The sequence below is a fragment of the Pteropus medius genome, unplaced genomic scaffold, assembly GCF_902729225.1.
Source record: "Pteropus medius unplaced genomic scaffold, Ma_sr-lr_union100, whole genome shotgun sequence".
Taxonomy (NCBI): domain Eukaryota; kingdom Metazoa; phylum Chordata; class Mammalia; order Chiroptera; family Pteropodidae; genus Pteropus; species Pteropus medius.
This window is the reverse complement of record NW_024356249.1, coordinates 10,326,262-10,340,288: the sequence shown is the minus strand read 5'-3', so window position 1 is coordinate 10,340,288 and position 14,027 is coordinate 10,326,262. Positions and strand designations below refer to the sequence as shown.

The following is a 14,027-nucleotide window of genomic DNA, read 5'->3' as shown; positions in this document are numbered from 1 at the left end:
TGGGGAAGGGTGAGGAGGGGAGGGAGGTGGAGAAAGGGAATTGTGGGAGAGATGCCCATCTCTACATCAGAGCTGTGTGAAAATAAAAATTTACAACTCACAATAAGCAGAGCCCAAAGAGTTATTGTGTACTTCCTGCATCCACTCACTGCATATAGGCTGTTATGAGCAAAGTCCCTCATTGGGAGTTCTGTAGTTGATGACAGAGATAATACTTACCGAATGTTTATGTGCTTTCTCAGTGCTTTATGTGGATTTACTCATTTAATTTCCAGGTAAGGACTGTTATCATCCCATATAACAGTCGAAACCAAAGTACAGAAAGCTTAAAGGATTCCCTCAAGGTCCCCAGCTAGCAAGAGGTAGCATTTGGGACACTTGGTGGTGATTTCAGAGCTTGAACCTCGCCTAATAACAGTATGAGAAAAGAGTCACTGAGTCCAGCACAAAAACGGACAAAATTCTAGTATAATAAAAAACCAAAAATTCCTGTGGGCTGAGTAGAAAAATTAATTTCAAAGTGCCTGCCTGCCAACACGTCTCTATCTACAACTTTCTCTTGTCCTGCCTCTCCTCCCCCCAACGGAGCACGGAAAGTAGGGGAAAGGTCGCAGTTGGGATTTGGCTCCTCCCTTCCCGCTGGTTCAGTCCCTTTTCAGCCCAGACCGCAGAGTCGGAGGATAGCCCGGGGATATTCCGGGTTCCCAACCATCCAGCCGGGGCTTTTTAACCTGACACGCGTAACCTCCAGTCCTAGAGCTCAATGGACCTGCCTAGAGTCACCTACCCCTGAACTTTGGTCCTCTCCCCTTCTCCTCAGGAGACAAGCTGTGAAACCACCGACAGCCTTCCCTTCCACGGCATCGATGTTCCTTCCTAGGGCCTCTCCATTCCCGGTGTCTCCCCATGACTCTACTTTCTGATCCGTCACTGGGTGCTCTCACGACAGAACGGCTACATTTATTTGGGTTGGGATTCTTAGGCTTCCTAGCCCCCAAATTTGGTCATACAGCTGGACTGGGACCTCCTAGCTCTTTGGTTAAATCTGAAGTCATCTTAAAAATATCCTAGGGGCCACATTTTATATGAGGAAACTGGAGCCGGATGAGTGCAAAGTGACGTCCATGTGTAGTTAGGCGCAGACACCTGCGCCAGTTGAATATTTCACATTTCCTTAAACAACGTAACAAACTCGTAGAAATCAGAATTTGTTAAATTAAACCTCAGGACTTTGCATGAACGGGGGCGAGTCTGGAATTTTTATCTCTAGGAAGTGAAACCCTAGGAAGTCAGCTCTTCGGTCTCTGGAACGGAGTAAACTGGGGAGGGGTGGGTGGGGACTAATCTGTGCTTTGCTGAAATCTCTGGTGAAGAGCCCACTCTCCACTGCCCGGATTTCATCCCATCCAGTATGATTGGATTGGGGCACCTCAGGTGTATTTTTCACCGATTTGGGAAGGGGGGAAACTTTCCGGTCCCTTCCAACACTTCCTGCAGCAAGAAAAGGCAGTCGAAGTTAACACACAACGCGTTATCCCACTGTCGACCTCACTGACTCAGAAACTCATGGTGCGCGGTTTTCGAAACAGCTCTGGCTGGGAACACAGGGTACCGCCCCCGACCCCCGCCGCCCTGGCCTGGGGGCGGGGGCGGGGCCGCGGACGTGCGGCAGGGCTCGTGCGTGAGGGCCCGCGTGCGCGTGCGCGTGCGCGTACGCAACCTGCGTGGCAGAGCGGAGGCTATAAGTGGGCAGTGTGGGCCCCGTGGGCCGCGTTTCTTGTTCTTGGCTGAGTACTTCGCCTTGTCTCCTGGTGGCCGTCTGGATCGTGACTTCACGCTCTCGTTGACTGACTTTCTTCCCGACTCCTGTACGACCAGCTGTTACAGCGAGCGGGCCACTCCCTCCCGGCCCTTCTGGAGGTGAGCGGACCCCTAGACTTCGCCAGGTCCCCGGGCTTCGTGCGGGTTGGGCCGCCTATTTCCCCGACTGTGGCTGCTCCTCCTGGAGCTTCCTCATCGATCCGTCCCCACCTGGGTCCGTCTTCAGCTGCCCCAGGCCTACTTTCTCCACGGATAGCCCTAACCAGGATCCATGTGACCTACTCCATGCTCGGCAGTGCTGGGTTAGGCGTCCATGCCGTGCCCTTCCCCCCGCACCCCCCAGGTGTTTTTAGTATCTACTTCTGTCACAACACTTGGCGTGTTGGTTGGGTTTGTGTTTTCTTGCCTGTCGCCTCTGGACTGTAAGCCCCAAGAGGACAGGGTTCATGTCTACAGGGCCCCATGTGGCCCTAGTACCTTTGAGCGTGCCTGACGCATTGTTGGTAAAGTATATTTATTAATAAGTGAACTTAATGGATTTGACTCTTAGAATTATTTTGACTTTCAAAAAGTTTGATTAGCTGGAACCTGACAGATGTGAGGGAGACTTCCAGGCAAGTTGCTTTCTCAAGGCCACGTTCTTATATCCTCAATCCCCAAAGGACTTGGTCTTTACTTCGGGAAGGTTTCTGGTCCCTGGACTGTGGTATAGGGATCGATTGTGCATTGCACCTGGCAGGAGAAGTAAATTTTACTTAAAAAAAAGAAAAGTAAAAGTTTTAAGGCATGCTATTGAATTAGTCCAAGAAGCAAGACTGGCTCTGCAGCCATGGGGTTTACAATGTAAATATACTTGAGCTTCTGTGGAAGAACATCCAGGCATCCCTGCCTCCCTGGCTGGCTGGCGTCTCCCTTAGCTTTATGGGGAGACAGAAGGGTCAGGGCCAGATCATGCATATCCCAAAGGCTGTAGACTAACCTTGCCTGTCTTTCCTTAGGATCCAGAGTCCTGCCAGAGGCAGAAGGCAGCTCTGCTGTTCTACAAAGTGGGATCCTTTCAGCCATGAAGCATATATTGAACCTTTATCTCTTAGGTGTGATGCTGACCCTGCTCTCCGTCTTCATCAGACTTGTGGAGTTAGTGGAGGGCTTACTGGAGAGCCCATCGGCCTGGAGCTCTTGGACCACCAGAGGTCAACTAGCCAGCATAGAGCCCCCAAGGGCCTTCCAAAACATCCATCCAGAAGGGTGTGATAAGACCTCCCTCCACCGGCTATAACCTTGGAACACTGGCCTAACCCTGTCCAACCAGGTATCCCAGTTCCTGGGCAGGCGAAATCAGCATCAGTGTTACCAGAACTATTACTAGACCTTGAAGATCCCCCTCCATCTGGATGCTTCTTGCTGGGGAAAAGAGCCTGTTTAGAACATATGTGTGACTGGGTTGTCTGTGGCTGTGGGGTGGATGGAGTGATCTCACTCTTTTCCCCAGAGTCTGTTGTACTCTTTGCTGTCCTTGGCATGGTGGCTCTGACATCTTTTTAGAAGAAGGCTCTGTGCATCTTCAGCCGTTGGGAGATGATGGTGTTTTTAGCCGTACTTCCTAAACATCTGCCAAGAGTTCTTTTGGACTTGAGTGTCTTATGTTCGGTTTCTTTGGTGTTCGGCTTCTTTTTCACCTGAGCTCCTCTGGGTGTGGGTAAGAATTGAGGTGTATGGGTTGGCCTTAGGGAGGGGGAAGATAAGAATATTCAGTGTCCAGTTCTCTTCGTTTTATATTTTTAAGTCCTTCCTCCAACATAGTGTATATGTGTATGTATTGGCAGTGGGATGACAATGCCTGCTTGAGACATAGACATAGCCACCATGTGGCTTAAGTGAATTTTTCTAATGAAATAAAGTTGATATATTTCCACTATGTGTCATGTTGCCTTCTGCATTTGAAATTAGTGGTTAGGGAACAGTCTTAATTCGTAGATCCGAGGTTAACATTTTAAAACTTTGGAGCGGAAAGCGCTTAAAACACTGTGTTTAAAACATGAGGCAAATGAACCTCTGAATTTGGAAGCAGGGGCATTTGTGTCTCTCCTGTATCTACTGGTTGCCAGCCTATGTCGAGACCATTTCAATCCTCTCTTGACTCTGTCCATCTCTAAAGAAAAAAATGATTTATGCTTTCAGCCCCCTCACCTTCATTCTGGGGGAAAGAGGACTGTCAGTCTAGTAGGCCTTGTCTTTTCTCTTCTGTACTCTTATTTATCCACCAGAATCACTACTCAGTTCCGATTGTTCTCCAGATCAGCTAGTAAAATGTATATACCTCACAGATTGTTTCTGATTTTTCCCAGATGTAAGCAGCTTGCCCTTTCTATAAAAATAGAGGGTTTTTTTTTTCTTATATCCACCACTTCCCCACTCCCTACTGCATGCTGAAGTATATTCACTCCTCTGCTTGTTAATACAGGCATACCTCAGATATAGCGGGTTGGATTCCAGACCACTGCAATATCACAATTATGAATACCACATGAATTTTTTTGGTTTCCCAGTGCATGTAAAAGATGCTTACACTATGCTGTAGTCTATTAAGTGCAATAGCATTGTCTAAAAAAACATTAAATATTGGTAGAAAATGAGCTCTCATCCGATTGTAATCTTTTTGCTGGTAAGAGGCTCTTGCCTCACTGTTGATGAAACTTGATATCTGCAAAGTGCAATAAAATGAGGTATGCCTGTATATTTGCACTCTCGTCTTGGTGTGCATATCATTGTATGGCGACTTTATTTTTGCAAAGAGTAAGAATGGAGCATGATGTCCTCTGCCAAGCTAGTTTTGCTTTCTGAGTGTTAAGTGCCACTACCCTAGAAGCCAGAGGTTTAGGTGACACTTTTATTTCTTGTCCTTTGGTATTTATGTCTGTTTATCAAGTATTTCCAACTTCCAACCTTCTGTCTCTGGTCATTTGTGGTCAGCTGGACTTATGTGACTCATCTTTTGGTAGTATAGTACTCAAAAATGTAGTTGGTTTTTTTATCTCTGATTTCAGGCAGTTTCATGTGCCAGTAAGCTGTCCTTTTCTAGATGTATTTAAGTTTGATATATTTCCTCATTCAGATGCTTGTCTGACTAAATTGAGGTATTTTGAACTTTTCAGCTGGAGAACTGCACCTTAAGTTCTCCAGTTTTACCAAATACTCTGCCACTCTATAACATGGGTTGCCATCCAGCCTCCAGTAAGATCTCTATGCTGCCTTCCAAATAAGTCAACGTTGCACAGACTAGGGTTTTTTAGTTTTTTAAAATGTGCAACACTGGCCCCTAGATTCCAATCTCCATTACCAGTCAAGGACACATTGTTAGGTTACATTGCAGCAACAACCCTAAAATCTCAGTGGCTTAAAACAGTTACTGAAGGATGCCCTCCCAGGAAGCAGTATGGGTCCTATTCAATGGAATTCTCTTTGACCATCATACCTGCTTGGTGGACTAGCATCATCACTGGCATGCTGTGTCTCCCATTCTTCCTCCCTTATTACATTTATCCTGTCCACCATTATATATTTGATATGTGGGGGCACATGGCTTGTCTTTTTAATTTATAGATCTCCACCTCAAGCCATATCTGAAACTGATATAGCAACTATTGTGCATCACTCAGAGGTTCTTGAATTTGAACTTGATGTGGCTAAAGAGAATTCTCGTGTTGTCTCCTTTGGGGAAGGTGTAGTGAATGTATTCCACCTGTAGGAGGGATGGTGAGCTGAATGATTATTGATTAGAAGGTCATTAATGGTAGTTGTTAATTTACTCCAAATAGTTCTACCCTTGCCTTCCAGGCATGTGATAGAATTGCACTTCTTGACAGGTTTGCAGTTAGATGAGGCCGTGAATTAGTTCTGGCCAGTGAGTTGTCAGTAGAAGTGACTTATGTCAATTCTTGGTTGGAGCATTTACACACTGGTTGAAAAACCTCTAAAACCCCTTTTTCTTTCACCGCGGTGAGCAGCAGTGCTCCAAATGGAACTGTTCCATTAGTGTAGGTCCTGGAGTAGGCATGCTATGGAGCCTACTGATCAACTGATCCCTGATGAACGTGCAAAGAAATAAACCTTTGTTGTGTTAAGGTTTGGGGTCTTTTGTTACTGCAGCATAACTTGGCCTATCCTGACTGGCACATTGCTCACAGTACCTTCTTGGTGTCAGGCATCGACTAAGATCTCATAACTATCTCGGATAATATACATAAGAATGTAGTGTCAGGCATCGACTAAGATCTCATAACTATCTCGGATAATATACATAAGAATGTAGGAGGAGAAGCATATAAACAAATAATGTTTCATTGTTTTGTTATAGAAAGATGTGTACAGGACAGTGGGTACAAAGTTATTTGTGGGCAGGAGGTGGATGTTAAGGAAAAGCTTCTTAGAGGATCTGAATTTTTAAAAATTAATAGGTGGCTAAGTTAGGAAAGAGTTTCCCAGTGGAGCAAACAGCAAGCAAGGACATGGAGATGAACCTACGCAGAGCATCTTTAAAAACTCCAAGTATGATTTTTAAATCCCTATCGATTTTAGCTTGAGGCCTTAACTCTGGTGCCATCTTTTCATTTTACTACAGAGGAAGCAGAAGGAAACTCAGTGACTTGAACAATATCATTGAACTAATCGGCTGTTGATTCCCAGTATTCAGCCCTTTCTTCAACATGATTTTTCTTTTTCCAGGATCCTTCAAAATGCAGCATAACAAAATATGTCAATAATGAGCCCTTTCACCCCCAAGGTATTTCTTATGTGGGCACAAGTCACACAGAGACAATTTGCGAGAGGCTTCACTGTGAGGGGGAAGATCGAAGGCTGTGGATATCCCAAGAGCCTTCCTTGCTCTTCTAGCCAGCTCAGTGCTGTCTCGGCATAACCTTGGGAGAGTCATTTTCTTAATGTTTATGGGTGAGATTGAGTGAAAAAATGAAATAGGCTTCATACCTGCTGGTTTTTAGAGAGTAGAAAAGGAAGAGAAAAGCTTTGCTCCTCTCTAACTGTCTAATCCTTTCTTTCCTCTTCTTTTTTTCCTTTCCTGTTGTTGCCATCACCTTCCTTGATGTCACTCCTGCCATTGTGAGCCGGCGGGCCCTCCCCAGCCTGGACAGCCCATCAGTCAGGAGGGGAGGTGGAGCTGTGGAGGCCGGGGGGCCAGTGGTCACACCAACACCTTGGAGTTGGGCTGGGTCTACGTGGAGCCCCAGAGATGTTCCCCAGCCCATTCTTCCTAAGAACCAATGAGTAAAATTAGGGGCCTCCCACCTGAGGTCAGGGAACCAGGCCCTGGAGTGGAACTTGGGGTGGAAGATGGCCTTCTTTGTAAACTGATTCATTCTCCAGAATTCAACTTGTTCTCTGACTCGGCAGTGTTTGAAAGCAACTTTATCCAGGTACCCTTGGGCAGCTCGGAGCCAGCTCTCTTTCCCTTTCCAAAGTCTGTTCCTGGGGTTGGTTCAAAAGTGTTAGGGCCTTGAAACCCTGTGGGGGGACGGAGGGAGAAATCCACTCTGGCTAGAGAAACCGGAGAGTCTGGGTCTCAGGTTCACCTGTTTGTGCCTACAGCATCAAGGGGCTCCCTGTGGGCCATAAGCTTTAAGGAGATAGAATTATACCCTGCAAAGGGAGAGAGTAGCTTACTCTTTAGGAGGGGTCCATAGGTACCCTCCTGGGGCCACTAGTCCAAAATGGCTGGTTGGAGGGGATGAAGGTGACTGTCAGAATTCCTTTTCTGAAATCCCACCTCCTCTCTCTGGGATAGATTAGAAATAGACATTTTTGAGAGCAAGACCCTTGGATAAATTGCCCAGATTCTACCATCCCCAAAAGGTGGTGATATGACCGATGGGAGTTAGCATTTGTGGCCTGGGAAACATGGATCCACTGAGAGTGTTGGGCCATCATTTCAATACAGGTGACATCTTCCTGAGGTGCTGCCCACCTCCCGCTAGTGGTCTGGCCGGAACCTGTGCACCTGTGCTCCTTTGCAGGTGTGACATAACTGAGCTGTGTGTGGGACAGGAGAGGCAAAGAGAGGTCAGATAGTGTCTCTGGCTAAGAAGCTTATGAATTTTTAGGTTTCAAGAGCATGTTATAAAAGAGTAACCGTCTAAGAATGGTTTGGACCAAAGCATGAGCACAGCAAGCAGGGCTCAGGGAACTCACAGCACTCTCTCTGAACTTAGACAGTTGAAGCAGGCTTCCCAGAAGGTGGGGCCTTAAGCCATTCTTTGAGGTATTGCTGAGATGTTGGTTAGTGTAAGAGCAGGGAAAGACATTCCAGGCAGAGGGACTACAAGTACCTGGGTGAAGGCAAGAGGCTGGAATGCACAGGGAAAGTCTGCAGTCACGAATCCATGTGATGGGGTTAAAAGCCTTTTGGACTTAGAGAAGAGAGAGTGGGAACAATTTGAGATGGTTTTGGGTGTAATCAGGAGATCTTGTCACAGAGCAGCAAGTTGCTCTCTGATGAAGCCCCCCAGATTTCAGAGAGCTGCTTCATGGCTCTGGGCGCTCCATGGTCCCTGCACTTCTTCAGGGAGCTGCCTGGTGGGGTGCTCAGCTGGCAACCCATAGGGTTTGCTCATTCCTAACACACTCTCAGTGAAGAAGGAGCAGTAACATGGTAATCCAGACCTGGAATACCAAATTCTAGTCATTTCTATTCGGGTGTGATGTTTTGGCAACAGGTTTATTCTCTTAAGATGTTTGTTCTCTTCAGCCTGATGTTGAGACTATTTAGATTCTTTGGATGAACACCAAGGAAACTCAGACTGTGCCGGGTGAGGGAAGCCCGCCTGCTTAAGCTGACCCATGGCAGACTTAAAGTTGACTTGAAATGATCCAACCCACATAGTTAGGTTGCTCTCTCTCTCCCCTCTCCTCAGCATCACCATCACCACCATCGCCTCCAAGCAGCATCACCCACAAGCATGCGTTTAGCACTTCCTCTGTTTTGTAGTGGATATGAGTTTCATTACACAACATGGGCTCCAAGAAATGTCACTTTCTTTTTTCAAAATAAAAATTCACTTTTTTTGAAGCATCATCTGGTCAGATTAGTGGGAACTTAAATTTCAATCATTCCTGGGGCTTTCCCTGTGTCCCCAGTCCCATCATAGGCTGTGAAATGGTCCCGATGGTCTGACAAAGTCTAGAACATTGGGAGAAAGCCCTCTGGTCTCGGTGACATAGGGGTCACCCGTCAGATGTTCCTTACCTTGGTCTCTGTAGTTCCTTACAGGTGCTTCTCTATCCACCCTGGATAGTGAGGCAGGGGTGTGTTAGCTGAGACATTGTGCCCCAGTGCCAGGCATCTAGTCTCCCTGTCTTGCCACAGCCCCAGGCATTGCAAGAGAACATTCAAGACCCAGCAATGGGCTGGGCCCTCCGTCATCTTAGAAGAAGCTCCCCAAACTTCCCTCTAGCTGAGCTGCTTAGGTCTTCCCCTTTCAACAGCTCTTTCCTCACTCTCCTCCCCTTCTGGAACTTTCTTCTCACAATCTCCCTTCCAGACCGTTAGAAATCTGCGCTGGCTTCTACCCTAGGATAAAGGAATAAAATTCAATGCCTCTCAGTTTTTTTTTTCTTTCTTTCTTCTTTTCTTTTCTTTCTTTCTTTCTTTCTTTCTTTCTTTCTTTCTTTCTTTCTTTTCTTTTTTTTTTTTTTTTAACCAGTACATCCTTTTAAAGTTAAATAATGCTTAGGACATGAAGAAGAAATAGTGTTTCTATTGCCAATGACCTTGTCTATTTGGGGAGACCCACACCAAGGATGGATGCAGGTCATGGCCAGCCCAGTGTCCTGCACACTTGTGAGAAGCTCAGGTGCTCCAAGCTTGTCACCAAGTGGAAGTGCCATTTTCTAGCACCTGTATCCTTCTACCTTTGTCTTCTGCTTCTCTGACCCACATACCTGGGGCTGACTTCTAGGTCGCTAAGCCCGGGAACTGGATGGATGTCTATGAAGGGTTGACAACGGTGATCCTTGGCGTGACCTCCTCTGTGCCCTCATTGCCACTCCCCAACGTCCTCCTGATGGCCAATGTCACCTGGCCCCAGGGTCAGTTTTCCACCTGGAGCACACCTGGTTGTGCCCCAGTCATCAACCTCAGCAGGTAAAGAAAGGCTTCAGGGAGGGACCAGAAGGGGAGGGATGACCAACTGCTTTGTTTCGCAGCTAGGCGGGACCGTGTTGTTTAGTGTATAAACTACGTAGAATCTCATTCATTCATTTAACAAATATTTGTTTTGCATCTATAAGTACCAAACACTGTGCTTGGCACTGTGGTTAGAGCACCAGTCCCTGTTTCAGTCTAGTTTTTGAGAATCTTGGCTTCCACTTATTTATTTATTTTTTGGTCAATATAGACTTAGATTTTTTTTTTCAAGATGAGGGGTATGAAAGTCAAATGAGATTATAAAGTTTTGTGATTGAAAAAAATCCTAGATGTATAGGAGACATCCATTCTTCTCTTCACTCTTTCAACACAGTCAGGATACAGGGAGAAGGGGACCTGGAAATGGAGTCAGAAAACCTTATTTCTGGTTCCTACTTAAGAAGATCTAAACTTAGGCAAATCACTTAGCTTCTCTGAGCCTCAGTTTCAAAATCTATGAAATGGTATTAGTGATACTTATCTTTCCTCCATCAAAGAATTTTTGTGAGGGTTCAGTGAGGTATTATACTCCAACTATCAGCTTTTATTATCAATGTGGGCAGATTCCTAAATAACTAAGGCCTTGAAAATCAGAGCAGAGTCAACTTAGTGATGATTCCCTCCTCAGATCACATGCTCCCTCCTGTGGGCATCCCCCAAGCAGAGGTGGCAGCCAGGTGAGGTCAAACCAAGCTCTAGTAGGCACTAGAAAGGTTGATTCAAATCCTGGGAATTTCCTGATTGTGTCCAGGATTCTCCCCTTGAAGTATGTAGAGCTACAAATCTATGACCGGCTCCAACGCATCCTGAGGGTTAGGACAGTGACCGAAAAGATCTACTACCTGAGGCTCCACGAAAAACACCCAGAGGCCGTATTTCAATTCTGGATCCGCTTGGTGAAAATTCTGCAGAAAGGTCTGTCCATCACCACCAAAGACCCAAGAATTCAGTTCACTCACTGCCTGGTGCCCAAGATGTCCTGCAGCTCCACCGAAACAATAGTAAGTGAGGCCCTCTCACCGAGATCTATGGAGTCAGGGCCAGGGGGCAGGGGCATCGGAGGTAGAGCACCTCAGAAGGGTTGGTGGATAATAAAGTCTAATGTCATGGGCAGATGAGCAGACTTCATTTTCAAGGGTCAGTAATACACACACCAAGTCGAGGTCTACGAACATAAAAGCAAATTAATTTCCTTAAAAAAAACTATAAACAACTTACTTAAAAATTGTTTTATTTTTTATTGCTGGTTTTTTTTTTTCCCCCAGTATTATAAAGGAACAATCCTCACTGAACAAAATCAGAAAACTACAGAAAAATGACCCCTGTTTCTTTTTAGCCCGGAGCAATCTCTTGGAACATTTTGGCATTTTTCCTTCTACTCTTTATTTTTAAGATAATTTTTAATTTATATGTATGAGGACATAAAATATATACACATTTCTGAATGTTCCTTTTTTTCAGTTTAGATTATATCATAAGCATTTTTCCATTTCTTTTAAAAGCTCTTTGTACACATCATTTTGATAATTTTATGCTATTCAGTTATATGAACGAATTAAAATTTACTTCACCATTCCCCTCATAACATTTAGAGTTGTTTCTGACTTTTCATTATTGTAAATAATGCTAAATAAAACCAGCATTTATATGTACTGTCCACAGTTTTGATTGTTTTCTCAATAAAATTTTAGAAGTAGAATTCAAAGAGTATAAACATTTCTAAGATTCTCGCTACATATTGCTAGGTTATTTCTGAAAATTTCATACCAAGTTATACTCTCTCCAATAATATGTAACCATATCACGGTACCCTTATCACAATTGAGAGGTATAAATTTAAATAAATTTTCTGATAATGATAGGTTAAAAGTGGCATCTCTCTGATTTTCAATGAGATTGAACAGTTACATTTTTATTTCTTTTTGCACTGTCTGTTGTGTTCTTCGGTCATTTTTCTATTGGCAGCCTTGTGTTTTTTTATATTGATTTATAAAATAAAGCTTTTTATATACATAAAGATTTTCACCTTTTAATCACAAGTGTTTGTAAATACTTCCCCCAAAGATTGACTTTCCCCAATCAGTTTATTTAAGGCTTTCTTTTTTTTCCCTTTTGACACACAGAAGGCTTTCCCGGGACTCACTTAGGGTAGAAGCACAGGAAGGAAATTCTTGATATATGATTTGCCTAAAATCTTCAGCTTTCAGACTCTAAAATTCTTTCCTCTTCTCATTTAAGTTATGTGCTTGAGGTACGCCATCACTGATTTTGAAAGTCAGCTTTTACAGTTCTGCTGCTCTGGTTCTTAATGTTCAGATGTGGTGCTCTGGGAAGAGTAGCCACAGCAGCCCATCAGAGAGAGCCCTGCCAGGGGCCCCATTTGTCTGATGATTCTGGGGCTTAGTGTTTAAGGAACAGGTTCCCAGGGCTAGGCTGGAAGACCCAAGTGAGTTTCTTCAAGGTTCTGGCCTGAAGAGACCAAGAACTATCAGGGAGCAGACCTGGTCATCTGACTGTAAATTTCTCCATCTAGTCTGAAAGCAGCCTCCTGTTATCCACCCAGCCCAGCGAAAACTTCATGCTGTTGGCGGCTGAGCAGGCCAGCGGAAGTTTCTCAGATTTCTCAAGGAGGTCCCAGCTCACAACAGAAAGGTGGGTCCTCTGTGCAGGTAGCTCTAGTACCCCTTCCTGCAGCATAGAGCTGTGTGTGTGTGTGTGGCGGGGTGGGGGGTGGGGGAGGTCAGTGACACTTTTTATTCTAGACAGTTATGCATGTGACTTTCCCCTCAATGTTATTGTAAACCTGTCCTTGAAAACAAGGTCTGTGGCTGATTGATTTGAATATTCTAGGAAAGCCCTAGTGTTTTCCTAGGGAATATGGGAAATGAATTCTTTGAACGAATTAAAATTTACTTCTTTGAATTCATTTACTCATCCCTCATTCCTTCTGCTGAGCATATGGAAGATGAGTAAATGAATTCAAAGAAGGGTAAGCTAATAAAGGCTCATCTCCAGTTCCAGCTCACAAGGATCCCTTGGGTAAGACAATCTCGAGTTCTCTTTGCCTCGCCAGTCTCTTCTGTAAAATAGAGAAGACAGTAACTCAGAGGGGAGACCACTGCTGGCTCCAAAATTTCCCTGATTTACTAAGTAATTGTATTAGACTGTTCCTGTAATAAGTGATAGACACCTAAAGCAAGACTGTGCAGCCAATATGTTCAGCAAGTACAACTTGTAGGGTGTCATCAGATGCAAATTTATTTTTGTCTTCCTTTTATAATTTTTTCAGTGGGGGAAATTTTCCTCTTGCCTCTAGGTAAAATCTGGTTCTCTGGGCAGGCCCCATAGCACATGGACTCCCTCTTAGAATATAAAAGGTCCTTCGGTCCCTTTAAATAGCCAAAGCAGCTTCAGTTCTGAAATTAAAATGTTCAGTGGCTAAAAATGATCTAAACTCTGAATTGATCACATCCCCTCCCTCCCCTCGGCCTGGTCCCATGTTAAGATGACTCTTCATAGTGGGGACTGGGTTATCACTCCTCCTCTCCTTCTGTTTCCTGATTTTAAAGCTGACATTACATCTTAGGAGCTTTCTTGGGTTCTTTGAAGTCCCCTACCTGGCTCCTCTGACTGCAACTCTGGTGATGCTTGACACCTTTCTTTCATTTGGTCACCACCCTCTCAGGCCCTGTTTCTGCAGGGGTCTGTGCCACTTAGGCCACTAGCTGTCAGATTCCACTCTAAGGCAGTAGCCCCCAACCAGGAGACCAGTGCTTTTGTGAGAATTTAATGCCTGATGATCTGAGGTGGAGCTGAAGTGGTGATGCTAGCACTGGGGAGCAGCTGCAAATACAGGTGAAGCTTTGCTTTCTTGCCCGCCACTCACTTCCTGTTCCTAACAGACCATGGACTGGTACCTGTCATTCCTGGGGGCTGGGCACCCTTGCTCTAAAGGAATCTCTTGGATAGGGTTTACAATGGCTCCAGACTGGCGTGTGCTCACTTGCTT

The 14,027-nt window shown here is 45.0% G+C and overlaps 2 protein-coding genes across 2 annotated transcripts in view; both read left to right on the top strand.

Annotated features, from left to right (window-relative positions):
• The first annotated feature begins 1,781 nt into the window (after window positions 1–1,781).
• Window positions 1,782–3,739, top strand: HILPDA (hypoxia inducible lipid droplet associated). The gene is given in 3 exon segments (XM_039860742.1): window positions 1,782–1,920; window positions 2,820–3,035; window positions 3,038–3,739. Coding segments are annotated over 2 exon segments (189 nt in total). The 5' UTR covers window positions 1,782–1,920; window positions 2,820–2,884; the 3' UTR covers window positions 3,076–3,739.
• A 157-nt stretch (window positions 3,740–3,896) lies between these two features.
• Window positions 3,897–14,027, top strand: part of GARIN1A (golgi associated RAB2 interactor 1A) — a 15,165-nt gene continuing 5,034 nt past the window's right edge. Inside the window, exons 1-4 of the mRNA XM_039860741.1 lie at window positions 3,897–7,253; window positions 9,792–9,976; window positions 10,770–11,019; window positions 12,552–12,670. Coding sequence (XP_039716675.1) covers window positions 7,101–7,253; window positions 9,792–9,976; window positions 10,770–11,019; window positions 12,552–12,670 — 707 coding nt within the window. The 5' untranslated portion in view covers window positions 3,897–7,100. The remainder of the gene's footprint in view (window positions 7,254–9,791; window positions 9,977–10,769; window positions 11,020–12,551; window positions 12,671–14,027) is intronic.